Source organism: Saccopteryx leptura, chromosome 3, assembly GCF_036850995.1.
Source record: "Saccopteryx leptura isolate mSacLep1 chromosome 3, mSacLep1_pri_phased_curated, whole genome shotgun sequence".
Classification (NCBI taxonomy): Eukaryota; Metazoa; Chordata; class Mammalia; order Chiroptera; family Emballonuridae; genus Saccopteryx; species Saccopteryx leptura.
The window spans coordinates 63,217,587-63,243,413 of NC_089505.1; the positions used below are offsets into that span (position 1 = coordinate 63,217,587).

The following is a 25,827-nucleotide window of genomic DNA, read 5'->3' on the forward strand; positions in this document are numbered from 1 at the left end:
CACAGTCCTAGTGCACACATGACCAAGTGGTATTAGGTACCTCTCCTCCAGGAAGAACCCTCAGACTGTCTTAGGTGCTCTCCTGCGCTCTCCTGCCCACTCTGGGTCATCACTGTCTGGGGATGGGTCTGTCTCCCTCACAGGACTGGGAACCCTGTACAGACAGTGGCCAGAGCTGTTTTGGATGCTGTATTCCCACCATTACCCACCAGGTGATGAACTCAGTGGGGGACTTGCTGAGATGCTCACCCTTGCGGCAGGTGGGATAAGAGAAGGAAATGGAATCCAGTATTCAGTACTTGTTGGAGTTCAACCTGGGCCCCAGGCCCATCTGGCTTAAAGCCCAGCACTTCCCCAAGTGGCTGAGCCTACAGGATGCCTGGCCCTGCGCTGGGTCCTGTGACAGATGGAGGAGACACAGCTGCTGCCCGTGGCAGTTTAGAGAAGAGTGGCTGCCCAGCTGCTCCCTCGACTGACAGTGCAGGCTGGGGCCGTGGAGGGGCAGGGGCACCGCGAGGGGAAGTACTGTGAGGCCCACCCGGCCCTCCGGGAGCTAGAGTCACTGGGTTTTCTTTTGAAGAGGACGAGACCAGGAGGTTGTGTGAACCCTTACAAAAAAGTGGATGAGGGCCTGACCTGTGGTGGCGCAGTGGATAAAGCGTCGACCTGGAAATGCTGAGGTCGCCGGTTCGAAACCCTGGGCTTGCCTGGTCAAGGCACATATAGGAGTTGATGCTTCCAGCTCTTCCTCCCTTCTCTCTCTCTCTCTCTCTCTCTCTCTCTCTCTGTCTCTCCCTCTCCTCTCTAAAATGAATTAAAAAAAAAATTAAAAAAAAATTAAAAAAAAAGTGGATAAGGTGAGAGTTGTGGGGTCCTAAAGGAGCTGCTGGGGATATGCAGGGCCATCGTGGGCCTGCAGGTCCACGACAACAGGAATCGTAACAGCTGGTGTTTGCAGAGTGGCCATTGTGTTGTGGGCCCAATGCTGAGCGCTCTGCATGTGCCAGCTGGTTCCATCTGCACTGTAGCCCAGGAGGCAGCTGGAACTGCTGAGGGAGGACCCTGAAATACAGAGGGTAAAGTCTGGCTCACCTTGCTAGTTGGTGGTCACCCCTAGGAGCCTGGCCCCTTCCACCCTTGCTACATGACAGCGACTAGCAAGCCTGCTCCGGGAGCTTTCCCTGCCCGTTTGACTGCAATGCAGCACTGTGGGCCCGAGCAGTGTCTCCTCTTTGAAGATGAATAGATTGAGCCCAGTGTGTGTGTGTGGAGACAGTCAGCCCTCGCTGGGCTCCTCCTCTGTCCCCAGCCCTCACTCCCACGAGGGCTCCCTGGAGCGCTCTTTTCTCCTCCTGCTGTCTTCATGCTCATTTGTCCCCAAGTCTTCACTTCACCCTCAGGCACCCAGCCCCATGTAAATATTTGTCTGTGGGAAAACGGGAGTGTGTGTGACCAGTATTTCCAAGTCTGGAGTCCAAGTCTGGAGGCAGGGGACAACAGGTGGAGGCAGCAGGGGACAGATGAGCCTCCAGCTGGAGCTGATCGCTTTGAGACCTTTGCTCAACCAGCACCCACTCTAGGGTGTTGCTGGGTGCCAGGCCCTGGACAGTGATGACAGCAGCCACTGTCTACCAGGCACCGACCCCATACCACATGTTTTACATGAGTGATCTCAGCTCCTGCTTCTGTGTGTGTGTCTTAGTGTCATAAGCTCCATTTTTCAGATGAGAAAACTCAACCATAAAGAGATTAGGACCCTCTCCTGTGACAGTTGGGGTCTGTTCAAGTTGTTAGCCACATGGGGCTGCAGGAGGTAAACGAGGGTGTTCATTGGAAGGACACAGGGCCTCTGCCGATTCCGGGGGGTGGGGGAGGCCCTGAAAGTCAACAGGAACCGGGACTGGTGCTAGCTGTCCAGGCCATATGCACTCATGTTTTGTTCTTCTTTCTGTCTGGTCTTGAGCCAAACAAACCTGGCCACCCTGGTAGCTAGGACAGGACTCCTCAGTCCCAGACCTACACTATTCCTGCCAAACAGGATCTGAGAGGGTCGGGCTCACCTTGTGGGGGTTGGGGGCAGTTCTTAGAGAAGAGGGCCTGGGCTCTTGGACACTCCAAACAGGCACCAGCAAACACATGATGTGACTAGGGGCCATGCCCTCAACCACCAGGCGACATCATTACGAGTGGTGAAACAGTGGATGCACGTCATAAGGCAGAAAGTCACCAGTGTCCTCAGATGCTCAGATCCCTTTGGGGAGCTCCTTCCTGCTGGGGGCTCATGGAGACCACAAGGGGCTCCCCACCCCCACCACAAGATACATCCCTGCAGAAAACCTTTGGTTAGCGGGACAGTCTCAGACACTTGTGTTCTGTGAGTGTCAGTTGTCTCCACTCACCACACGATTGATGTGTTTCAGGCCGACTGAGCTGGCACTGAGCTCTGTGGCAGCACTGTGGCAGTTCTGTGCTGGGGCCTCAGCAGTGGCCAAGACAAACCTGGTCCCGCCTCATGGGCTCATTGTCCAGAAGGAAAGACAGAGAGACAGGTCAGCTAAGCAGTCAGCAGGGCCATTACAGACCGATAGAAGGGTGTGGAAGAAAACAGGCCAATGGCTGGGATAAGCAGTCAAGTGGCCAGGCTGGTGGTGGGCGGGTCCCTGGCGCAGTTATATTGAGTGCTGCACATTGCTCCCATGGCAGGGCCGTCCTCACCCCACATCTGAAGAATTGGGCTTGGAAAGAAGTCAGGGCCTGCCTGCGCAGTCCTCTCTGTCCCAGCTGTGTGTCCTTGGCAAACGCTCCAACCTCCCTGAGCCTCAGTTTCCGCTTCTGGAAAGGGTGGAGTGGGGTATCTGCTCCCCAGAGAGTAGTTGTGAACAGAAAGGTGATCAGGTATGATTAAGAGCAAGGACTGTGCAGCCATCCTGTTGGGGCTGGAGCCCCAGCTCTTCCCTTACTGGCTCTGGGGCAGGCTCCCTGGTTCCCCTTCCCTCGGTTTCCCTGGTGGAAGAATGAGGATAATAGATCCTACCTTATAATCTATCTTCCCCTCCCCTCCCCTCCCCTCCCCTCCCCTCCCCTCCCCTCCCCTCCCCTCCCCTCCCCTCCCCTCCCCTCCCCTTCCCTCTTCTTTCTTTCGTAGGGGGGAGGCAGAGAGACAGACTCCCACATGCACCCCAACTGGGATCCACCCGGCAAGCCCCCTAAGGGCGATGCTCTGCCCATCTGGAGCCATGCTCCATTGCTGGGCAGCCGAGCTATTTTAGTGCCTGAGGTGAGCCCATAGAGCTATCCTCAGTGCCCAGGGCCAACTTGCTCGAACCGTTAGCCTTAGCTGCAGGAGGGGTAAGGGATAGGGGGGGAGAAGCAGATGGTCGCTTCTCCTGTGTGCCCTGACAGGGAATCGAACCCAGGATTTCCACATGCCTGACCTATGCTCTACCGCTGAGCCAACTGGCCAGGGTCCTCATAAGGGTTGTTGAAAGCAGTAAATGAAGTCATATGTGTGAAATGCTATATAAGTGTTGGCTACTGCCAGTAATAATAATTTAGAATTAAAAGTTGCCTGTTACACAACTGGGACTCAGGTGCTTAGCATGCCCGGTGCTACTTGAGTCTCAGGGACTAAGGCCTTGACTTTCCCCTTCATCCCAGAACACAGTTGGTCTTATCAGGCTCCTACTGTGGTAGATTCCTTCTGCCCTAAGAGATTTAGAAAGCCTTGGGCGCCTTCTGACCGCAGGTGTTTCCGTAACAGGATCTTTAGTCGGGCCAAGCTTGGAAGGTCAGGATGGGGGTTGGGTGGAACAGGCCCCTGGCACCTGCTGTCTGTGCCCTTCACTGGAGTAGGCAGGTCCTCGTCCCTGCCTGGGACCCAGGGTCTGAAGGCAGAATTCCTGTTTGCATGAGCCCTGCTCCGCCCTGCAGCTGGCCATCTTTCCTGAGTCTTGATATTTCCCTCTCCGGAGGGGGCAGGGAGAAACTGTTCTCACCCAGAAAGCTGCTGGCATCATGTCCCCTCAGCAAGCCTGTGAGGAAGGGGACAGCCATCACAGCCTCTCCTGAGGGGTCTCCCCTCCAGGGCGCAGCGCTGTTCCCTCCCCTGTCATGAGGTTCTCTCCGGAGAAGGGAAGGGGGACCATTTAGTTTACAGAGCAAATCATCTGATTCATTCATTCATTCATTCATTCACAGCCATTTACTTGAGACACTGCAGTGACACTCCTGGACCCTGGGATCCCTTGGTCTAGGACAGAGCGTGAACAAATAAACAGATACAGATTGGAGTGCGTGCTGTGAGGGAACAGATGTGGAGAGTAATGGGTGTGTGTGTATATGCTGCTTTAAAAGGTGTCAGAGAATGCCTCTCAGAGGAGATAGCATTTGAGCTGAAACCTGAAGGACAAGTTAGGAAGAGCTGGGTGAGGGTTGGGGTGTAAATGTTAGCTGCAGACCTGGAGACAGACAAATAAGGCGAGGGGTGGGGGCGGGGAGAGCTGGGAGGCTGCACAAGCAGGGGGTGAGATGAACCCCATCCCCCATTGCAGTTGAGGAGGCCATGTGCTGGGGTGAGCAGGTCTCAGTGTCAGTTCAAAGCCCAGCCTGTTCCTCGGCCTGGTCACCCACCCTGAGCTTAGTATGTTCCTGCCTGTCTGAGGGCAGAGGCTGCACAGGGGTGCGTTTTCCTTTCCCGGGGATCTCGGAGTCTACCTGCATGTCCTCACCGGGTTTCCTGTGTATAGCTTGCCTGGGCAAGTGCTTCCAGAGGTAGGGAACCCAAAGGTGCCATACAGGGTCTCCTCATGTTCCCCACTCTGAGCAGGGACAGGCATAGGAGCCGCCTGAGCAGAGGCCCAGAAGGGTCTTGTAGACCCGATGGACTGGCCAGAGTGAGGTGTGGCAGACCCCTTCCCGTTGAGGGGAGCTGTTGCCCAGGCGACACCTGGCATTGATGTGGCGCAGGAACACACTGCTTGGCATTGGGCACTGCCTTAGGCGACATTGTGGTTGTTGGATGGAGCATTCTGCTGGGAAAGGTGCCATTTCCTGAGCCTCGTTAATTCTAGCCCCTTGTAATCTGTGTACTCCCTGCATCCCCCTGAGTTACCGAAAGGCTGGTGAGGCTGGAGGAAGTTCGGGTTGTTCATTGGGCAGAATAATGCATGATAAGTGTCCCTTCATTTTTCCTAAAGAGTGATAGGCAGAGGTTTTCAGAAGATGCTGAGAAATCGCCACCTAGACCTCTGCCTCCTGGTTGAGGCAGCTGCTCTCCTGTTGTCTGTCTGGGCTGTGCCACTGCCCTCGTTCTATGGCCAGGTCTCCTAGCACCCGCTAAGTACCCCATAGGAAGGGGATGTACTGCTCTATGTTGGGTCCCTGTGCGAGCTCCCACCCTGGCAGGGGAAAGGGGCCCCTAGAGGTGATGGGCTGGGAAGGTCAGGGCCTAGGGTTATAACTGATGTGGGTGAGGGCCTCCGACATACTTCCTCCTGGCTGGTAAGTAGCTGCAGCGCTGACTGTGGAGCCTTGGTTAGGAGGCTGGCTGAAGGCCAGAGCGGCCCAGCAGTGAGAAAGGACATCGCCTGGAGTGTGTGGCCTGTGTGCTCACTCAGGTGGTGCTGCCTCTGTGGACCTCCTTTTCTTTGTCTCAGGTTGAATCGTGTTCCCTTCTCAGAGGTGCTGTGAGATTTCAATGAGCTCGGGCGCAAGCAGAGGCTGCCTGAGGTGACTGCTTAGTAAATGTAAGTTGTCATTGGGGTCCCTACAGAATATGAGGACACTGCCATCACCAAGCTGGGAGCCCCAGGTTTCTGTTCCCCCTGACTGCGTGCCTCAGAGTTCTCCTTTGACAACCCTTTTTCTAGCTGTCCTTTCCCTTGGGGTGCAGACCTGAGGCCCATGTCCGTCCTCCCTCCTTCCCTCCTTCTCTCCCTCCCTTCCATTCTTCTTTCCTTCCTTCCTTCCTTCCTAGTACCTGCTGGGCCAGACCCTAGGGAGACACCCAGGCTGTGCCTGGCTTTGAATTAGGTTGTTGTGAAAGGCCAGCCTTGCCCTAACCCTAGGCTGACAACCCAGTGTGAGTCGGATTTCCTTCCCAGCCCAGAGCTAGCTTCTTCTGTGAGCCACCAGCTCTTAAACAGCTGCTCCCCCTGCCCCCACTTAACTCTTTAATTGTGGACATTTTCAGACATATACAAGAGTTGGAGTATAATGAACCCCATGAACCTACCTCCCAGCTTCAGACATGATCAAATATGTGGCCGGTCTTTACCCTCCATGCTGCCCCACCCCATTATCTTGCCATAGGTCCTAGGTATCTGTCAGTCACTGATATTTTTTCTGAGTTGCTTCTGAAACTGTAGGGACACACAGCCCCAGCCAGCCACCTTCTGTCCTCTGCTGTTGTCTCCCCAGGCCGAGGACGAGACCACTGGGAAGGTGGTCAGGTTGGTGCTGTGCTGTGTCCCTATGTGTGGTGGTTGGCTGTGTGTTGTGCTAACAGAGCACAGCATCTCCCTGGCACCCCACTGGAAGGAGGCCACCACCCTGGGAGGTGGCTTTGGGCTGCTGGAAGCCCGATGAAACACCTGGGGCCTTCTGTCCCTGATTCCCAACCTTCACTCTGTGGAAGTTTGATGTTTAACAGTAAGCACGGGTTTTTATTTTTCCTGCTTTATTTCATAACAGGTGGCCTTCCCAGGCACACTGTTCCCACACCTTTCTCTTTCCATGTAACTTATCTTGGCTTTTGTTCGCTGTTGGCTCAGAGAGAGTGTCCTCACTCTTTGTGGCCACAGAGAGTTCCAGGACAGGGGACCTGAGGCTTACTGACTGTTCCCCATTGACGCGTACTGGTGTCAGTTCTAGTTCTGCATTTGCAAACAGTGCTGCAATGAATAAACTCATAGGTGGGTGTGTGTACCTGCTGCTCAGGGCACGCCAGCTTCTGGGTCTCTCCAGCAGCATGGCTATCCAGCCTATGGGTGTTGGCCTGTTTGCCAGGTGAAAAATGGGGTGTGAGTGTACTCTTATTAAGTTGCATTTCTCTTATTATGAGGATCCCCGAGTGTTTGAGAATTCTGAACCCCAAGTTTTTGCTTTGGGGAATGGACTTAGACGCCCTCTTAGAGGGTTGGAATGGGGAATTGGATGGGCTCCCACAGTGAAGGGTCCCTCCCCACCCGAGGAACCAGGAACCCAGGAACCGGTGGTGGAGAACTCAGCATATGGGGGTGGCTGTGGGGGAGCAGAGCTGTCCCTCCTTTCAGCTGGGAAAGTGTCCTCGCGCAGGTCACCTCCCATTTCTGAGCCACCTCAAGAAAGTGGGCTGATCATCCCTATCCTGAGGGCTGTGAGGAGCGGAATGAGGTCAGGTTATGAAGCACCAAGTCTGGGGGTAGGCACAACATGCTGGATCAGCAGGACCCGGGGGGGGGGGGGCTCCACGGTGTGCTCACTCCCCTCAGTCTGAGTCAGGGTTCTGGGGAGGGGGGGAGCAGTGGGAAGGAGCGGTATTAGGAATGTAAGGCAGTGGCAGGGGGATGGGGTCAGAATCGCAGACCTGGAGTCGACCACCCACTTGGGGCTAAGGGCCTTTCCTCCTCAGGTCCATCTCCCATGTGTGAGGCATGTGATCTTGGTCACAGGCCCGGAAACAGAGCCCTGAAGGATTCGCAGCAGAGGAGCCTGTGGGGAGGATGTTACCAGGCAGGTGAACTGGGCCCCAGGATGGGCAGGAACGAGACAGCTGGGCAGCTAGGGTAGGGAGTTCCCCAAATACAGGCAGGAGACTAGAGCCTGGGAGTTTCTCCTCCACCCTGGGAACACTGACTGGTGCCACAGTGAAGATAGACTCCCACCTCCCAGGGTCCTCTGGGCCAGGATCTGAGGAGCTTGGAGGTGGCCAGGGCCAGGGGGAACAGCTGACGTGATGCTAGTACTCTGTGGCCTCCCTTCTGTGGCTGCTCTGCAGGGTTAGTCTCAGAGAGCTGGGTCTGAGTACTTTCAGCCTGCCCTTCCAATAAAGATCCTCCCGTGAGAAGCCTGGTCTCATGACACCAGCTGGATTGCCCTTCAGACTCAGGGTTTTGCGCAGGGCAGTCTGAGGAAAGGCTCGGAGGTGGGGGTGAGGCTGAGCCGTGTGGGCGCAGAGACCACATGCAGTGCTTGTGTCTGCAGAGGTGGTGGGGCCTTGGCACATGGGCCTCCGCACAGTGCTTTGTGAGTGCTCTGCTTCCTCCCCATGTCAGGTCCCAGGAGGCTTCTTGGCACTGTTCTGTCCCTCTCCTGTCCCCCACCCCACCAATGGGGTGGCCCAGGCCATGGAGGAATACGTGTGGGTGGCATTATGGAAGTGTAGGAAGGAACCAACACCCAAGGAAGATGCATGCAAGAGGCCTTAGCTCTGGGGTAAGGGTGCCTATCCCTGACCTTGTCATGTGCACATGGCTCAGGGCCTGAGTGTGGGGCACCCAGGAGAGACGGAACCTGCCCTCAGTTCACCCAGCTGGCTCATACAGAGCTGAGGTCTCAGATGCCTGGCCTTCAGACTCCAGAGACCCAGTCCTCACCCCATCCTCTGTTCACTCATTCTGTTAAGTAATATTTATTATGCAGCTACTATGTGCCCAATATATACCCTTTTAGGGATACTTCATAGAGCAAAAGCGCCAAAATCCCTCCCCTCATTGTAGTCTAAGCACATAGATAGTTCATAAAGCCTCTTGTTTGGTCTTGAGAAGTACCACGCTGAGTATTAAGGAAGCAGGGTACAGTGACAGTGACAAAGAGGGCTGTTTTTTGTTGGGTGGTCAGGGAAGGCCCCAAAGAGGTGACATGGGAGCAGAGACCTAGAGGCAGGGAGGGGAGAGCAGTGGTTATGAAGTAGAAGAGCATTTTGGGCAGAAGGGTAGCAGGTGCAGAGGCCCTGAGGCTTTGTGAGCATACAGGATTGTCACAGGGACTGGATGGGAACCTTTATTAATGCAGCCCCTGAGCTGTCTGCCTGCCTTCACACCTCCTTCACCGCTAGGATGGTGCTTCGGGACTGGGGCCCTCTGGGAGGGCCTCCCCTCAGCCTCCTTGCAGACCCCCCTCCTCTCACACCCCCTGGGCCCTCCTGAACGTGCACTCACTGCCCAGATGCACACTGCAGTCTTCACACCTGTACTCTGTGCACAAAGTTCCCTCTGCCCAGGCACACCTTTCCCTCTTTGCTGTCTCACTCTTCACGATCTTCCCTAGAGGCTCCCTTCCCATCAGAAAGTTCCCAGTCTGGCCAGCCTTCCCTCCTGTGTATTACCTTCCCCCTCTCCGTTATGGCTGGCCGTGTGACTCTGCTGAAACTCTGGGTTTGTCCCCTTGACCACACACAGGGCTCTGGAGGGGCCTGGGGATGGGTGGCTGCTATTGAGGGACTCCGGGTTTAGTGAGTGCACCAGGCTGACCCCCCCCCCCCTCGCACACAGTCCTGGGGCCTGGTCGACCTGGTCGCTGGTACATGTGGCCCTCCTGTGGAGGGCAGCTCTGCTGAGGGGCAGAATCAGCTCCCAGATCCTGAAAACCCCCAAAAAGAAAGACAAGTCTCTGTCTTGATATTTAGCAAAGGCTGCATTTTCTAGGCCCCAGCTTGAAGCCAAGGGCCTGAGAACCTCAGGGCACTAAAGTGGACTGGGACAGATTGACATTGTTCTTCCCCCCACCCCTTTCCAGCTGCATGACTTGAGGAGAGAGTGTTAGGAGAGACTTTCCCCTCTGCTCAGTGGGTAGTGGGCTGAGATCTCTGCTCTGCAGGATTCCAATGAGGATTCAAGACTCAGTAACGAAGTGCCTGGCAGAATGCCACCGTGGAATAAAGGGTGAAATGCAGAGCAGCTCTGAGCAGGGCACACCCTGAATTGCAGTGTAGGTTTCACAAAATGAGAAGTTTCATGGCAGGGCCTGGGCCCACCCCTTCCCTCTCACCTTCCTCCAGGCTTCCTTGTCCAGTGGGTCCTGGAGCCAGGCCTCCCAGGCAGAACGCCTGTCAGATGCCCTGTCCAACCTTAAGGCCTAGTACAGCAGCCAGATATGAGCTCCGCCATCTGTCTGTCTCCCTCTCACCCTGTCTGGTGCCTCTCTGTGTTTGGCTGTCACAAACCAGGTCCAGACCTGAGTGAGAATGGTGGAGGATTAAGAAATAAAAACAGAGAGGAAAAGAATGGGATGGGGAGGTCACCTGGCAGGCTGATGCTGAGCCAGAGCAAACCTGCACCCCCCAAAAGCTTTATTTTATAGTACAGAGAGCAACGCCATTTGCAAAACAAAGAGGTCTCCATACAGTCACATTTCTGAGATATACCAGGAATTCTCCCAAGAGTGCAACCCCCCCCCCCCCCCACCATGCTCAACATCTCAACCGGCAGCTCCACAAAGGATAAGAGGAAGGGGGATATAGATTGCCTTTAGCAACTCAGCAGAAACAATCAGAGGGTGTGGGGAAAGGTTAGCCTTTGGCTTAACACTTAGACTGCAAGGAACTTTGTCAGCTTGCAGCCTGTCTCCCACACCTGGCCCCATGCTGGGCAGTGTTGGGGACACAGCTTGGGCCACCAACCCTAGGCTGTCTTCCCAGGGCTCCCAGTCCAGCAGGGAGTAGAGGTAACATGAATGGTCCCAGCCAGTGTCCTGGGGTGGCACTGTGAGGGAGGTAAGGGGAGAAGGGCAGGGTTCCCCAGGGTGGCTGAGGGCAAGAGGGCCAGTCAGTACTTTCACAGGTGTCATGGCCAAGGCAGCACTCACTACTGGGACAGGCTATGTATTTGCCAGGAAGTCAACCTGTGGCGCTGCTGCAGGTTTGTAGCTTCGGACTCCTGGCTTCCCTATGCCGTGATCACTGGCCTTATCCTTCCTGAACCAGCCTTCTGCCTTGAAGGTGTGAGCCTAGGCGGCCTGGTTAGGGGACAGTGGTGTCCACAGACCTCCAGTCCTGCAACAAAGAGCCCCAAGAGCTGAGTTCCCCAGTCCCGCCTAGAGAAACACCGTCCTGCGTAGGCCAGGTCACCTACCTGCCACAAGACTTTCAACAACTGTAGCCAACAGTGGGTGGGCAGCCAGTCAGGTTGTGGGGAGAGGATTGGAACTCAGGTCCCCTAACTTGGGCCACTCACACTGTTAAACCCAGAGCCGCGGGGTGTGGGGCTCTGCTGTTGCCAGTGGTTATGTGTGAGCGAGGGCGCAGACTGCAGAGCAGAGCCCTGGCTTTGGTGCACCCCTGCTCTGGCCCGCCGTGCCTGAGAATGCCAGAAAGTGCCATAGCAGGTGTTTACTCTGTGTTGAAATGACATAAGTAATATTTGAATGCATCTTCTGTGTCCATTTGGCTTCTGCCCTCTGTCCATCCGTCTGTGCTAGCATTTCCCAGGCTTGAGCCTAAGCTCCCACCCACCTCTCTCCCGTACCGCCCTACGCCACCTCTGTCCTAATGGTGCCAGGTTCTCTGGCTGAATCCCTTGGAAGTGGAGCCTCTTGCGTGAGTACAGTGAGCAGGAGTTTGGGCTTTGAGTTTAGGTGGACCTGGGCAGGGTTGGGTGGGGGGTAGCTGGGTTTTCTTAACTAGATGTATGAATTTTTTGAGTAGGTAACACCTGCATGCACTTCAGTATTCAAAAAATATAAAAAGGTATATAAAGAAAAGGAAGCTCCTCCCTCTCCTCCTCAACTTTCCTAAAAGCAGCTACTCAGTTTCTTTTGTGTCCTTCCAGAAATGTCTGGGACAACCCAACAAACTGCAGCTTGAGCTGAGTGCCTGATTTTATAAAGATTTATTTGAACATGTCCGTGCTGCTTTGTTTATACTGGGTGCCTGCTTTCCTGCTCCAGTGCAGAGTTGAGTTGTTGTGACAGAGGCTGTGTGCTCTGTAAAGTACAAACTATTGGCTGTCTGGCCTTCTAAGAAACATTTTGTGATACCATGTAGGACTCATGATTCTGTTTGTGCGTGTGTGTGCGTGCGCACGTGTGTGTGCTTGTGTGTTTAAAGTCAGGTCAGATCTGGGTGTTTCAGTCTGTCCCCTTTTAACTCTGTGAGCCCAGACTGAGCGGGGTGGCTGGGGGACTTTTATTGGGTGCAGCCAGCAGGGTGCTAAGCAGGCAAGCGCCCAGGCCGTGGTGGTTGGCGTTGATGGCTGTTGCCCATAGCTCATGCTCCCAGCCTATTAGCTGGGCTTTGCCCCGTCCTGCCTCAGATTTTCCCCAAGATGGATGGGTACTTACGGGCAACAGCACTTGTCACGCTGCTATGCTAATCCTGACTGCTTTCCTCTTAGGGAAGCCCCATTCCTATAAACTACAGTCCTCCCCAGACCTGAGGGGCTCCTGTTGGTGCCCTGCGCCCAGTCCATTGGCTCCTGTCTCATGCAGAGAGGCCACTGTGTCTCCACCGCACTGCTCCTGTGCGCTGGCCTCTGGGTGTGCTGATAGGGCCAGGCCTGCTCCCACCTCATCATGCCCACCCCTCCCCAAGCCCTCACTGCCGTGTTTATCTCTCATCTGTGTCCCCCTCTCATACTGGCCCCTCTCATACTGGCTGTTGTAGCCCCAAGGGTGAAAGCTGCTCCCCTTCCCTCTCTGTTCCCCTCTCCCCTCTCGGTTTCCCCTCTCCCCTCTCTGTTCCCCCTCTCCCCTCTCTGGTCCCCCTCTCCTCACTGCCCTCATGGTTGTTTCCTGGCTTTTGTCTCCCACTTGGATGGATGACTGCCTGTGACCCCAGCTCCAGGCTGGCGGGGATGGCATGACTCATTGCTGCCCCCTGGTGTCTGAGCTGTCCTTGCACCTCGTGGGGGCCTTTGCACCTGTGTGGCAATAAGAGACAGGCTTCTCTCTGCCTGTCTGTCCCTGATGCCCAGCAGAGGGCTTCTCTCTCTGTCCCTTTGTGAGGGCCGTAGCAGGTGTGGGGGCGGCAGCCTCTTCCTGGGAAACTGGTGCCAGCTGATGGGGCGGCACAGGCTCACCCTGCATGCCAGCTGCCCCACAGCCATCCCTTCTCAGAGTCTAGGGGTCCCTCAGTCTCCCTCCAGCCAACCCGCTTCCCCTCCTCAGGCTAGTCATGGTGGTGTGAGAATAAAGCCATGGTCTGGTTTGAGAACAAGGCAGGCCTGGGTGTGTGTCCAGTCCTGCCATTCCTGGCTCTGTGACCTTGGGCAGACACCTTGTCTTCTCTGAGCTTGCCTCCCCAATTTCATAGGATTGAGGAGCTGGCTAAATGAAACTGTGTGGAAAGTTCTAGCATTGTGCCTTACACAGTTAAGTTTCCAGTACCTGGAAGCGGTGATTGTCATCGTCATCTTGTTTTCCAGTTGTGTCTCCCGCTGAATGAGACCCAGCATTGTGCTGTTTGTGCCGGCTGCTTAGTGGTGTCCTCATGTCCTTCTCTCCTGAGACCCTGCAGGTATCCCTTTCATGGGGATGTGGGCGGGAAGAGATCACTTTGATTGGTTGTCACAGCCTCACCAGGACAAGGGTTGGAATGCTGGCCTTCTTACCTCTGCACGTCCCATCCCCAGTTTGCATGATACCCCCTCTCCCTCACACACTGCCCTCCCCCTCTGACTGATGAACCCCAGCTCCTGCTTAGGCCAGACCTTCAGAGCCTTGGACTTGGGAGTTGAGCAAACATATTTGAACCCTGAGCTGAGACACAAATGAGTGTTTCACATTCATGTGTCCACCTGGCCTCACCAAGCATTCCATCCTTGAACAAATGCTCTTGCAGGCCTGTCCTGGTCCCTGCCTTCCAGTGGGGGTGGGGGGACATGCCAGTGATGGCTGGCAGTTTGGGGGCACTCAGAGTGTGTGCTGAGCCCTGTTCTCAGGGGCAGAATCAGTGAGCCTGACTTAGACACTCATCCCACTTTAGGGAAAAGGCGATTGAGGCCCAGAGGTTAAAGCACTTTGCTCAGAGTCTCAATTTAATTTGGGAGCCACCCTAGGCTCTGTGGCTCCACAGCCTGTATTCTTAACTACTTTGGAGACTCCGTGTCCACGTGTGGAACTTGGGAGGCACTATCTGAGGTAGCAGTGTAGGAGAGAGGCAGCAAGGGTTTAGGCCTCTGTCACTTCAGGACAGAGCCGTGTCAGGACTTACTCTACAGCCATGCCATTTGCAGCCTGGCCCTGGAGCTCCAAGCTGGGCCTCAGGCCAGCCCATCACCTCAGAGCCTTTGCACTGCTTGTTGTACCCTTGCATGGCAGTCCTTCATCATCAGACGTTCAGTGTTTTCCCTTGGTCACTTCATCACAACATTACAGGTGAGCAAGTGTGTGCAGGGGCGGTCCTGGAGCCTACTGCCTGAGCTTCCACCCATTGCGCTAGCTTATATAGTGCTCGGGTGGGCCTGGCATAGCACCACCGGTGCTGATAAATGCTACATAGTATTTCTCTGAACCACCCGCGCTGCTGTTTCCTTGCCATTTTTTCTGAAACTGGTTCATTTTTCTATTTGAATATAGTTTATTTCATTCCCAAAAGATAATATATGCAGAATGCTGGTTTTGTAGTAGTAGTTCTTTTACTTAATACATAAATGAAATACGTCATGATTACTAGAAGGTCATTCCCGAGACACCCAGCACTCTAGTGTATTCCCACGAGAGTGACATGGCAGGCTCAGGATGAGCTCGTAATGCTGTTGTGGGAATCGAGGCAGGGTGGGGGTGCACCCAGGCTGCCAAGCTGCCCTGCAGTGGACTGCCTGAGCCCCCACTTTTGTTATTTTAATGTCTTTCCCAAGTGCTGCCCCCACCTCCATAGAGTGTCTGAGGCACTGAAGAAAATGACGAGATGCAATTTCCATTTTTATCATGAGGGGGCACCAATCCCCTACTGAGTATGTCTACCTCTCCTACCCCCCTCCTCAGTTTTCCCTTCTGTAAATGGGTGGGCAGGTTTAATCTCCTGAGGTCTGGCGGTAGAGGTAGCCTTGTATGAAGCTGTATCTTTGTCCAAACCTGGTCAATGACCAGCTGAAGGTATAATTGGATGACAGCTGTGGGTGGTGTGGAGGCAGCCAGGTTAGAGACACTGGACCTTTAGCTCACTGAGAGGCTCCTTGGGGAATTTGGCAGGCAGAGGGAAAGTTTGGCTCAGTCTGGGAGATCTAGTAGGACTTCCTGGTAGAAGGGCTGTAAAAGGTGAACACCTCAAGGGCCAATCACAGTTTGAAGGGTTGCTTAAGTGTCACCTGTTCCCTGAGAACTGCTAGTTATGACCCTGAATGTGCCCAGTCCTACTCCATCCCAATACAACCTGACCAGGCCAGCCCAGCCTGGGCCTTTATGGAAGTTTATCCAGGAGGTTTGTGCCCTTTGGCCATCTGATGACAAAGCCTGCGGACCCTTTCTTGGAGTGATGTTTTTTTCTTTTTTTTTTAAAGCACACACAAGAGAGTGAGAGGGACAGACAGGAAGGGAGAGAGATGAGAAGCATCAACTCATTGTTGTGGCACCTTAATTGGTCATTGCTTGCTTTCTCATACGTGTCTTGGCTGGGGGGCTCCAGCTGAGTCAGTGACCCCTTGCTCAAGCCAGAGACCAGGGGGTCATCTCTATGATTCCATGCTCAAGCTGGTGACCCCGTGCTCAAGCCAGTGAGCCTGCGCTCAAGCTGGATGGGTCCTCAGCGTCCCAGGTTGACACTCCATTGTGCTCAAGCCAGCGACCTCAGGGTTTCAGACTTGGGTCCTCAGCATACCAAGCAGTTCAACGCTCTATTCATTGTGTCACTACCTGGTCAGGCGGAGTGATGACTTTTAAAGACAAAAAATGAAATAGGACCCTGGCCAGATAGCTCAGTTGGTTGAAGCATTGTCCTGATATGCCAGAGTTGCAGGTTTTATCTGTGGTTGGAGCACATGCAGGAGCCAGCCAATGAATTGCATGAGTGGATGGAACAACCAATTGATGTCTCCCTCGCTCTAAAATTAAAAAATAAAAATAAATTTTAAAGTAAAATGGGATTGCCAAGGATACCAGTTAAAATATAATTAGCACCTGACCAGGCAGTGGCGCAGTGGATAGAGCATCGGACTGGGATGCAGAGAACCCAGGTTCGAGACCCCAGGGTCGCCAGCTTGGGCGCGGGCTCATCTGGTTTGAGCAAAAGCCCACCAGCTTGAACCCAGGGTCGCTGGCTCCAGCAAGGGGTTGCTCGGTCTGCTGAAGGCCCACGGTCAAAGCACATATGAGAAAGCAATCAATGAACTAGGGTGTTGCAGCGCGCAATGAAAAACTAATGATTGGTGCTTCTCATCTCTCTCTGTTCCTGTCTGTCTGTCCCTGTCTATCCCTCTCTCTGACTCACTCTCTGTCTCTGTAAAAAATAAATAAATAAATAAAAATTTAAAAAAATATATAATTAGCTTAATTATTTTAAGTTGTGATCTTCTTATAGACACCACATGAAATAACAGGAGACAGCAGCAGCTGTCATGACTACCAGTTTCAAAGTAGTGATGAGCATTCTAAAGCTGTAATAATGTTATGTAAAAACATCTGTCGTGTGTTGGTGGCAAAGTCAAAGGGTCAGCTAAACACTATTTCCTTTCTTTCTTTTTGCCTATGTTAATGAGACAGAAAGGCGCAATTCCAGTTCAGTTCAGCTAGTGAAATAAAGAGGCAGTTTTTCCCCACTCAAGCACATGGACTGTGCTTGGCTGGACTCCCTGAGGCAGCCGCTTGAGTCCCAAGGGCAGCCTTCCAGGCTGGGCCAGTTCCTGTTCCCCCGGAGCTGGGGCGCTACCATGTTGCAGGGAGCGCCCTCATGAGGTCTGCTGGACAGCTGGCACCAGGAAGGCTGCTCATGGCCTGCAGCTCCCCCAAGAGGAAGTGAGGGCAGAGGCGCAGGCCTGACCTCTGGGGAGGTTGGGGTCTCTGTTGGCTTCTTTTTTAAGATTTTGTTTGTTTTAGGGAGGGGGAGCAGGAAGCATCAACTCCCATAATGTACCTTGACCAGGCAAGCCCAGGGTTTCAAACTGGCGACCTCAGCATTCTAGGTTGATGCTTTATCCACTGCGCCACCACAAGTCAGGTTCTGTTGGCCTCTTACATCCAGCACAGTGGTCCCAGCCTCCCCACCCCCATACAGCACAGTGAAGAGAGAGTTCTGGAACAAATGTTCCACTCTGCCATGCACCAGTTGCCTGGCGCTGGGCAGTCAGCTTTTCTTTCCTGGACCTCGGCTTCCTGCCCTAGGAAGCAGGGTAGTGACTGATGAGATCAGATGGGGTGCAGGGCCCCTGGCAAGAGCATTGGCTGGAAGGAGAGTCCGCTTGGAGAAGTTTACCTGGACTCTCTGCAGGTACTTCTGCTGGCCCCCGAGGACCGGGCCAGGATGGCACCAGGGTGAGGAAAGGCTGAGGGGCTGCCAAAGGCCGCCCTCTTCCTACCCCCTTCCTGGCCCGGTCCTTTCTGCTGGCCCCAAGAGCTTTCTACACCAGGCCCGACCCTGTCTCCCCCCACCACCCAGAGCCTTTCCTTCCTGTCCTCCTGGTCACCCTGGGGCAAAAGCCAAGATCTAATAGCCAAAAACTGTAAGCAGTACAAATATCTCCTACCTGGTGTGGTGCATCAGACAGTTACTTCATAACACTCTAAAGGGGCCCAAACTCAAAATCCTTATGCTCTGAAAGAAGGCACAAAGGCCACATGCTGCTGATCTCCATTTTTATTAAATGTCCGCTGAAGACACATCACACAGACGAAAGGGCAGTCTCTCCCCCTCCGTGCGGGGTGCGGGGGGCCAGGCTGTGCAGCTGCCGAGAGCCGCCGGAGGAGGCTTTGCTGTTGCGAGTGTCTCGGGAGTGGGATTCTCAAGGGCCACATGGTAGCGCAGGAAGGAACTGGGTTTGAAGCCCAGCTCTGTCACTTACCAGCTGTGTGACCTTGGGCGAGGTGCTTCACCTCTTTGAGCTCAGCTTCTTTATGGGGCTGGAGAACGGACTCGTTTTCTCATCAAAAACAACAACAAAAAAAACCCTCAAAACAAACACTTGCTCTGGGGCTGGTCCTGGGCTGGATGGTGCTGAGGAATGGTGACCACCGTGGTCCCAGCCCTGCTCTGCCCTTGTGGGCTCCTAGTCTAGTGGGGAAGACAGCTGACAGGTAGAAAATTGTGTGATAGTAGTTGTATATTGTTTGGTGAAATTGCTCCAGGAGCCATAGGGAGATATGGGGGGGGGTGCTGTGGTTTGGGGGCACCTAGGGGCACCTCTCCAGAACAGTGGTGGCAGCAGGGGCCCTCAGTGGGAGGAAAGAGCTCAGTGGGTTGTTGGAAGGGGCATTTTATAGTGGAGGCTGCGAGGGGAACAGGGCTGGCAGAGGCCTGGGCGGGAGGGGTTGAAAGGGACCCAGAATATGGAGAGTCACAGGCGGGGTCCTCTGTGCCCGCAGCCCAGAATGTGACTGTGGATGAGGTCATCGGCGCCTACAAGCAGGCCTGCCAGAAGCTGAACTGCAGACAGATCCCCAAGCTCCTCAGGCAGCTCCAGGTATGCCAGGTGGGGAGGGGGCTCCCAGGGTGAAGCTGCCATCCCCCCACCTTCCAGCAGCCTCTGGGCCTCTGCTGTCCGCCCGAGCAGGAGGGACCACACAAGCACTGCCCAGCTTGCTCTCCTGGCCGAGGGCCATGTAGGTACATCTGGAAAATCTTCTCTTCAGCTGTTAAAGTAATCAGGCTCTTCATGAATATTTGAACAGTAGAGAATTATGTAAAGTAAGAATTTCGAGTATCAGTCCCCAAAGAAATTCTGATCCACGTGGGAAAAGCCATGTATACTATTGTTTTTCAACTGCTGGTCCGCGGACCAGTCCAGTCTGCCACCCTATGTCACATTCGCTTATGCTTATGGTGCCTTAGCAGTCCCTGAAATAATTCTGTTTTCACCAGTCCCCAATTTAGAAAGGTTAAAAACCACCGATATATACAATATTTATTCTTAAAAGTCTGAATTACAAAAGTAACATATGTTCTCTAATTTTTAAAAATCAAACTACTACAGACATAAAAAGCAAACTCTACTTCTTACCTGAGTCTTGGGGTTTTGTTCTCTGGCCTTTCCAAGGCATTTGTAAGGTGGCAGGTCTCTATCCAGAGGTATAGATGGGCAGTCTCTGTTTTTATATGATAAGGCTGTTATTGTAGCTGTGCCATGCCCCCCCCACCTGCCCAAGTTGGTAAAGCACTGCCGTATGCCTTCCAGAACATTCCCACGCTGCTTGTTCCTAGGGCTGTTGCTCCTTCAGACTGCACTGTTGTGAGCAGCGTACTCACCCCCACCGCCCCCGCTCCCCCCGCGCACCTGGGTCAAGGGTTCTGTAGGGGATTCCAGAAGGTCTTATTGTCAGGTCCTGTGAAAGATGGCCACTCATTGTGGCAGCCGGGAGCATGAGCCCTGGTGCCTGGTTCAGACCACCCCTGCCCTTACTAGCAAGTGACCCCAGGCAAGATTGGGCCTTAGCCTCTTTGTCTCTACATGGGCTCATCACGGCCCCTGTGCTATGGGTCCATGTGTGTGGAGCCCAGAGAACAGGACCTGGCACCCATGGGGTGGGGCTAGAACTCAGAGCCAGGAGGGGGCTGGGAAGACATCTGTCCAATGCCTTTATTTCCCTTTACTGAGCTCTGGCAGTGTGCCGGGCCTCAGACCTGCCTCACAGCCTTTGCCCTGGCTGTTCCTTGTGCCTGAAACACTCGCCCCAGAGACGCCCAGGCCCACCCCTTCACTCCATTCTCTGCTGTGCTCTCTGAGGCCCCTCTGCCCCCACCCCGGAACACTGCCTCACCTCAGAAATAGCGGAGCCAGATGGAGCCCCAGCTGCTGCACTGTCAGGGTCCAACCTGACCCCCTGTAGGCGCTTCCTGCCTTAACTACCATCCGCTCTGCTTTACCAGGAGTTCACGGACCTCGGGCACCGTATTGACTGTCTGGACCTAAAAGGTGTGTGTCTGGGTAGAGGGCAGGAAGCCCTTAGGTCAGGGGTCCCCAAACTTTTTACAAAGGGGGCCAGTTTACTGTCCCTCAGACCATTGGAGGGCCGGACTAAAACAAAAACTATGAACAAATCCCTATGCACACTGCACATATCTTATTTTAAAGTAAAAAAAAAAAAAAATGGGAACAAATACAATATTTAAAATAAAGAACAAGTAAATTTAAATCAACCAGCTGACCAGTATTTCAATGGGAACTATGGGCCTGCTTTTGGCTAATGATGGTCAATGTGCTCCTCTCACTGACCACCAATGAAAGAGGTGCCCCTTTCAGAAGTGCAGCGGGGGCCGGATAAATGGCCTCAGGGGGCCACTTGCGGCCCGCAGGCCGTAGTTTGGGGACCCCTGCCTTAGGTAGTGGGCAAAGCTGAGCTTCCTTGCAGGTGGGTCTGAGGGCAGAATGTGGGCCTGGGCCTGCTTGGGGTCAGTGGGTCCTGCCAAAGGAGCTTGACCAGGGACAGGAGCTGGGCCTGAGAGGTGTGGGGGCAAAGGCCCTTCCTCCTTCCCCTGACCTGGAACCCCTGTTTGCTCCCAGCCCCCCATCACATGCAGAAGTGAGCTCACACGTGCACTCTTGGTGTTCTGTGTCCTCCCAGGTGAAAAGCTTGACTACAAAGCCTGCGAGGCCCTGGAAGAGGTCTTCAAGAGGCTGCAGTTCAAGGTCGTGGATCTGGAGCAGACAAACCTGGACGAAGATGTGAGCAGCCTCTGCCACCTCCCTTACCTGCTTCCTGAGCTCCCTGGCTCGTTAGAGGTTTGGGGTGTGCACTGCAGGAGGAAGAATTCCCCCTTGGACAAAGGCTGGGCAGGGCCTCTGGAGGGACAAAACAGGGCGACATCATTGTGACCAGAGTTCATGGGAAGAATGTTGTGGCTCTGGAGTAGGGCCCAGAGAAGGTGTCTCGCAGACCCGCCCCAAAGTCAGGGGCTTTGTAAGCGAGGGAGAGTCTTGGGGAGCCAGGCTGGAGGGGAGGCTTGTGGCCCCCTGGAGTTTTTCCAGGAATGTCTGTTGCCCAGCCCCCGCCCCAGGCCTGCCTACATCCCAGTGCCTGTAGGAGAGAGTTTGAGAAACTTCTGAAACCTGCCCGCCCACTTGGGCCTGGTTGTCCTCGCCTCCCCAGACTTGGAGGTCACAAGCAGCCCAGGAGCTTGGGCCCCGAGGGAGAGAGCCATACAGCACATCAGTCCTGGGGCCCGTAAGGGAAAGCAGACTGGCTATTTCAGGAAACGGGGCTGCTTCCCATGACCCAGAGGTGCCTGCAGTGTGAGGACTCGGTTCCCACCTCCTGGCCTCCCCGGCGGCCCTGACCTGAGGCTGAGCCCGTTGTCTCTGCCCCCAGGGCGCCTCGGCCCTCTTTGACATGATTGAGTACTACGAATCGGCTACCCACCTTAACATCTCCTTCAACAAGCACATCGGCACCCGGGGCTGGCAGGCCGCTGCCCACATGATGCGCAAGGTGGGTGCCTCCCCCCACAGCCTCTCCAGGGCAGGGGAAGCTCAGGCACAGAGGGATCCAGGTGCTTTCTCAGGATACCCATCCCTTTAGGGGTGCTGGGCCCCAACTTCTAGGCGTTATGTGGAAGCAGTTCTAAGAGGTACCCTGCCCTGTTCCCTTCTCTCTTCTCATTTCTCCTCCACTGACCCGTAGTGTATCCCTTGGAGGCTTCTGTGGTCACCACCCCCATTTCACATACACAGGAGTCAGGGACTCAGCTGTCACCAGCCCCTCTTGCTTATCCACAGGACCCCCAGGGCGGGCCTTCCACCACCAGCCACAGTTTTCCCAGCTGTAAAACCAGATGGCCCTGCCGACTGCTGGGACTTGGGGTGGGAGGTCCCCCAGGGCAGGGGGTGCTGGGGCCGGCCTGACCCAGCCCCCGCCTCTGCCTTACCAGACCAGCTGCCTGCAGTACCTGGATGCCCGCAACACACCACTGCTGGACCACTCGGCGCCCTTCGTGGCCCGGGCTCTGCGGATCCGCAGCAGCCTGGCGGTGCTGCACCTGGAGAATGCCAGCCTGTCGGGGCGGCCCCTCATGCTGCTTGGTGAGCCCCGGCCCAGGGAGGCCCGTGGGGGCTGGGGCTGGGGCTGGTCAATGGGCCCTCTGGACCTGGCCAGTCACAAGCCCTCCTCTCCGCCAGCCACGGCCCTGAAGATGAACATGAACCTTCGGGAGCTGTACCTGGCCGACAACAAGCTCAATGGCCTGCAGGACTCGGCCCAGCTGGGCAACCTGCTCAAGTTCAACTGCTCCCTGCAGATCCTGGACCTCCGCAACAACCACGTGCTGGACTCAGGTGTGTGTGAGGTCCTCCCAGCCCTACTCTAGTGCCCAGGAGGTGCTCCATGGTGCTGGGGACACAGACTGCCCCAGGCAGTGAGAACTCAGACTGGGCAGGGCTGGCTGCAGGACCCCCAGGTGGGTGTCTCACCCAGGCTAGGGGTCAGGAGGGTGTCCTGAAGGAGTGGGCAGCTCAGTGGAGACCTGCAGGATGACGGGAGGTATTAAATAGATAATTAAAATAATCTCAATCTGGGAAAAGTACCCCAAAGGAAGAAAGGAAGGTTGTTGGGCAGGCTGTTGAAGGTGCAGGGAAGGGACCTCTAGGTGGCAGTGTGGAGGCTGAGAACGGAAGCATCCAAGCAGAGGGCAGCAGGTGTGAAAGAACTTAGCTGGTGGGTATTTTGGGGGCAAAAGCATGGTGAGCCCAGAGGTGGATGGGAAGAGAAGAGAATGTATCAGCAGGAAGAATCCAGTTTCCTCCTAGGGGAAGGCAGCTGGGTCCTGTTTGCTACTGAGTGGAGTCCCCTGGCCTCGGTGTGGAGAAAGGGTCAGGGTTGGGGTCAGGCAGAGTGGAGTGCGAGGCCAGTACCTTCCGCAAGGGCAGCCAGGCCCAGACGCCACATTTACTTTCACCGACTACCTACCCTGTGCCAGGCCTGCATGTCCAGGCTCCCAGCTGTGAGACCTCTGCCTTCGGGAAAGACACAGCCAAGATAAACTAATAAAGTATTGGAGGGGTGTGCTCTGGGGAAAAATCAGCCATGGTGGTCTCAGCTGGCTGGCCGGGTACTGTCTCAGGAGAGGGTGATATTTGAGCAGAGATCAAGGCAGGCAGGGAGGAACATTCCTAGCCCAGGGGTCAGAGGAGCCATGTGCCCTCTGAGACTGGTGTCACAGCGGGACAGGAGGGTCAGGGTCGCAGTCTAGGGGGTTGGGCAGACCAAGGTGAGGGTGGAGCTCTGGGAGGTGCTGTGAGTACTTGAAGGGTGGCAGTCCTTCCCACGTTTGTGTCCCCTGGGGAAGCACCGGACCACCGACAGGACTTGCCCATGGCCTCCCCCAGGTCTGGCCTACATCTGCGAGGGCCTCAAGGAGCAGCGGAAGGGGCTGGTGACCCTGGTGCTGTGGAACAACCAGCTCACACACACGGGCATGGCCTTCCTAGGCATGACGCTGGTGAGTGGGGCCGGGAAAGGGTCCCCCCCGACCCCCACCTCACTCCTGCTCAGCTCCGTCCCCTCCTCCCGTCACAGCCTTGCTCATCCTGCAGGTTCAGGAACGTTTCTTCTCCTTTCAGCCCCTGCCCCTCTCGCCCCTCAGGGCAGTAGCCCCTCTATGACTGTCCTGTCGAATCCAGCACCCAGCACCGTAGTCTAGCACAGAGCTTTTGCACAAGGTGAAAATGTTTTGCATAGTAAGTTGATATTTCTGGAAGCCTTCAGTAAGTCTTAAATCTTTTTTTACACAGAATTTAAAGCCAGCCCACAGGGTACAAAGGCTTAAACCCAGGTGAAGAATTCGCCATGGCCAGGCCTGTGCCCAGAGTCCTCTGGTTGCTGGCCAGAGCAGAGGGCAGGCCTGGGTGTGGGGACTGGACAGGGCAGTTGGCACCTGGGGAGACTTCTAGGTATGCAAGGGATTTGGCCTTAAGCAGGAATGTGCTGGCATTCAGACAGGCCACATATTCGAGGTGAGTGTGCCTGTCTGCCTCTGTCCTGACGGGGCTTCGGGGCCTCCCCTTATTCCCATGCGCTGCCCCCACAGCCACACACGCAGAGCCTGGAGACGCTGAACCTGGGCCACAACCCTGTTGGGAACGAGGGCGTGCGCAACCTCAAGAACGGCCTCATTGGCAACCGCAGTGTGCTGCGCCTCGGCCTGGCCTCCACCAAGCTCACGTGCGAGGGTAGGGCGCGGTGCAGGGCAGGCGCAAGGGGCTGGGCAGGCCGGGGCGGCGGGCAGCCAGCCGGGCATGGGCCCGTGGCCAGCCCCTGCGGTCCCCCTCCCAGGCGCGGTGGCGGTGGCAGAGTTCATCGCCGAGAGCCCCCGCCTCCTGAGACTGGACCTTCGGGAGAACGAGATCAAGACGGGCGGGCTCATGGCGCTGTCGTTGGCCCTCAAGGTGAACCACTCCCTGTTGCGCTTGGACCTCGACCGTGAGCCCAAGAAGGAGGCGGTGAGTGGGCTCTCCCCTGCAGCCTGGCCATGGGCAGGTGAGGGCAGCCTGGCCTGGGGTGACAGCCCGCAGGATGCACTGCAGGGATAGGCCACCCAGAGGCCTAGCCAGGCCTGTCCTGCCCGCAGGTGAAGAGCTTCATTGAGACGCAGAAGGCGCTGCTTGCTGAGATCCAGAATGGCTGCAAACGCAACTTCGTGTTGGCGCGGGAGCGGGAGGAGAAGGAGCAGCGGCTGCAGCTGTCGGCCTCCATGCCTGAGATCACAGTCACCGAGCCCCAGCCCGACGAGGAGCCCGGGGACGAGCCTGCCACCGAAGCACAGGAGAACGGGGACCCGGGCCCAGGGCCCAGCCTGGACTCAGACTCAGACTCAGACTCTGAGGGGGAGGATGGGGAGGAGGAGGATGGGGAGAGGGCTGCGGTCCCCTGTCCTGCCCCGGTGCCCCTCATGGACTCCCTGGGCCCTAGGGACAGGAGCCCCCCAAGCGGCCCTTGCTCCCCTACTGAGCAGCGTATTTCCGTGTCCAGCCCGGGCCGAGGCCACAAGGTGTTTGTGGTGACTCGGGTGGAGAGCCCACCTGAGAGAGCAGCGCCCCCCGTGCCGCCCTCTCCTTGTCCTCCCTCCCCACCTGCCTTATCTTCCCCACCCGCCTCACCTGCCCTCTCACCAGCTGAGGCCATCAGCACTCGGGACCCAGGGTCATCTGAGCCTCAGCCACCTCCAGAGCCGCCTCAGTCAGGGACACCGCTGCCCAACGGCCTGAGGCCTGAGTTTGCCCTCGCACTGCCCCCAGAGCCACGCCCGGGGCCTGGGCCCGAGGCCAAGGCAGGCCCCTGTGGCCTGGAGCATGGTGAGAGGAGCTCTGGGGCGGTGACGGGGCCCTGTGTGCTGTGTGTGACCCTGGCCCAGTAATGAGCCTGTTTTATCTTTAAAATAGCCCTTGTAGGGACAGGGACTAGTCGGACTTGGTCCTTGGTCCCCACCTTTCTTCCCTTGGATCCTGGGAACTGTCCCTGGGGGTGGGGCTTATAAGGCTTGTTGACTGGCGTCTGTGCTGTCAGTGGTGCCCTGGCCCGGTGCGCCCAGGGTCTGGTGTGGGCCGGGCTGGTGGGGACAGCCTGCCCTCGCCCGACACCACCTGCCTGACTAGAGGCTGCCCACGTTCTCCCCACGCAGAGCTGAGCTGCTCCAAGAACGAGAAGGAGCTCGAGGAGCTGCTTCTGGAAGCTAGTCAGGAATCCGGGCAGGAGACACTGTGACACTTTAGGTGAGACAAGGGCCAGGGGCTTGGGGATCCAGCGCTAGAGGCCCTGGCTCTGACAGCTCCCCTTCCC

The 25,827-nt window shown here is 55.8% G+C and overlaps 1 protein-coding gene across 1 annotated transcript in view; it reads left to right on the forward strand.

Moving 5' to 3' along the window:
- PPP1R37 (protein phosphatase 1 regulatory subunit 37) overlaps positions 1 to 25,827 on the forward strand; it is a 51,907-nt gene that overhangs the window by 25,358 nt on the left and 722 nt on the right. Inside the window, exons 2-12 of the mRNA XM_066373735.1 lie at positions 18,427 to 18,524; positions 19,928 to 19,973; positions 20,623 to 20,723; positions 21,367 to 21,486; positions 21,926 to 22,076; positions 22,173 to 22,328; positions 23,379 to 23,491; positions 24,080 to 24,221; positions 24,325 to 24,491; positions 24,620 to 25,343; positions 25,670 to 25,760. Coding sequence (XP_066229832.1) covers positions 18,427 to 18,524; positions 19,928 to 19,973; positions 20,623 to 20,723; positions 21,367 to 21,486; positions 21,926 to 22,076; positions 22,173 to 22,328; positions 23,379 to 23,491; positions 24,080 to 24,221; positions 24,325 to 24,491; positions 24,620 to 25,343; positions 25,670 to 25,752 — 1,901 coding nt within the window. The 3' untranslated portion in view covers positions 25,753 to 25,760. The remainder of the gene's footprint in view (positions 1 to 18,426; positions 18,525 to 19,927; positions 19,974 to 20,622; positions 20,724 to 21,366; positions 21,487 to 21,925; positions 22,077 to 22,172; positions 22,329 to 23,378; positions 23,492 to 24,079; positions 24,222 to 24,324; positions 24,492 to 24,619; positions 25,344 to 25,669; positions 25,761 to 25,827) is intronic.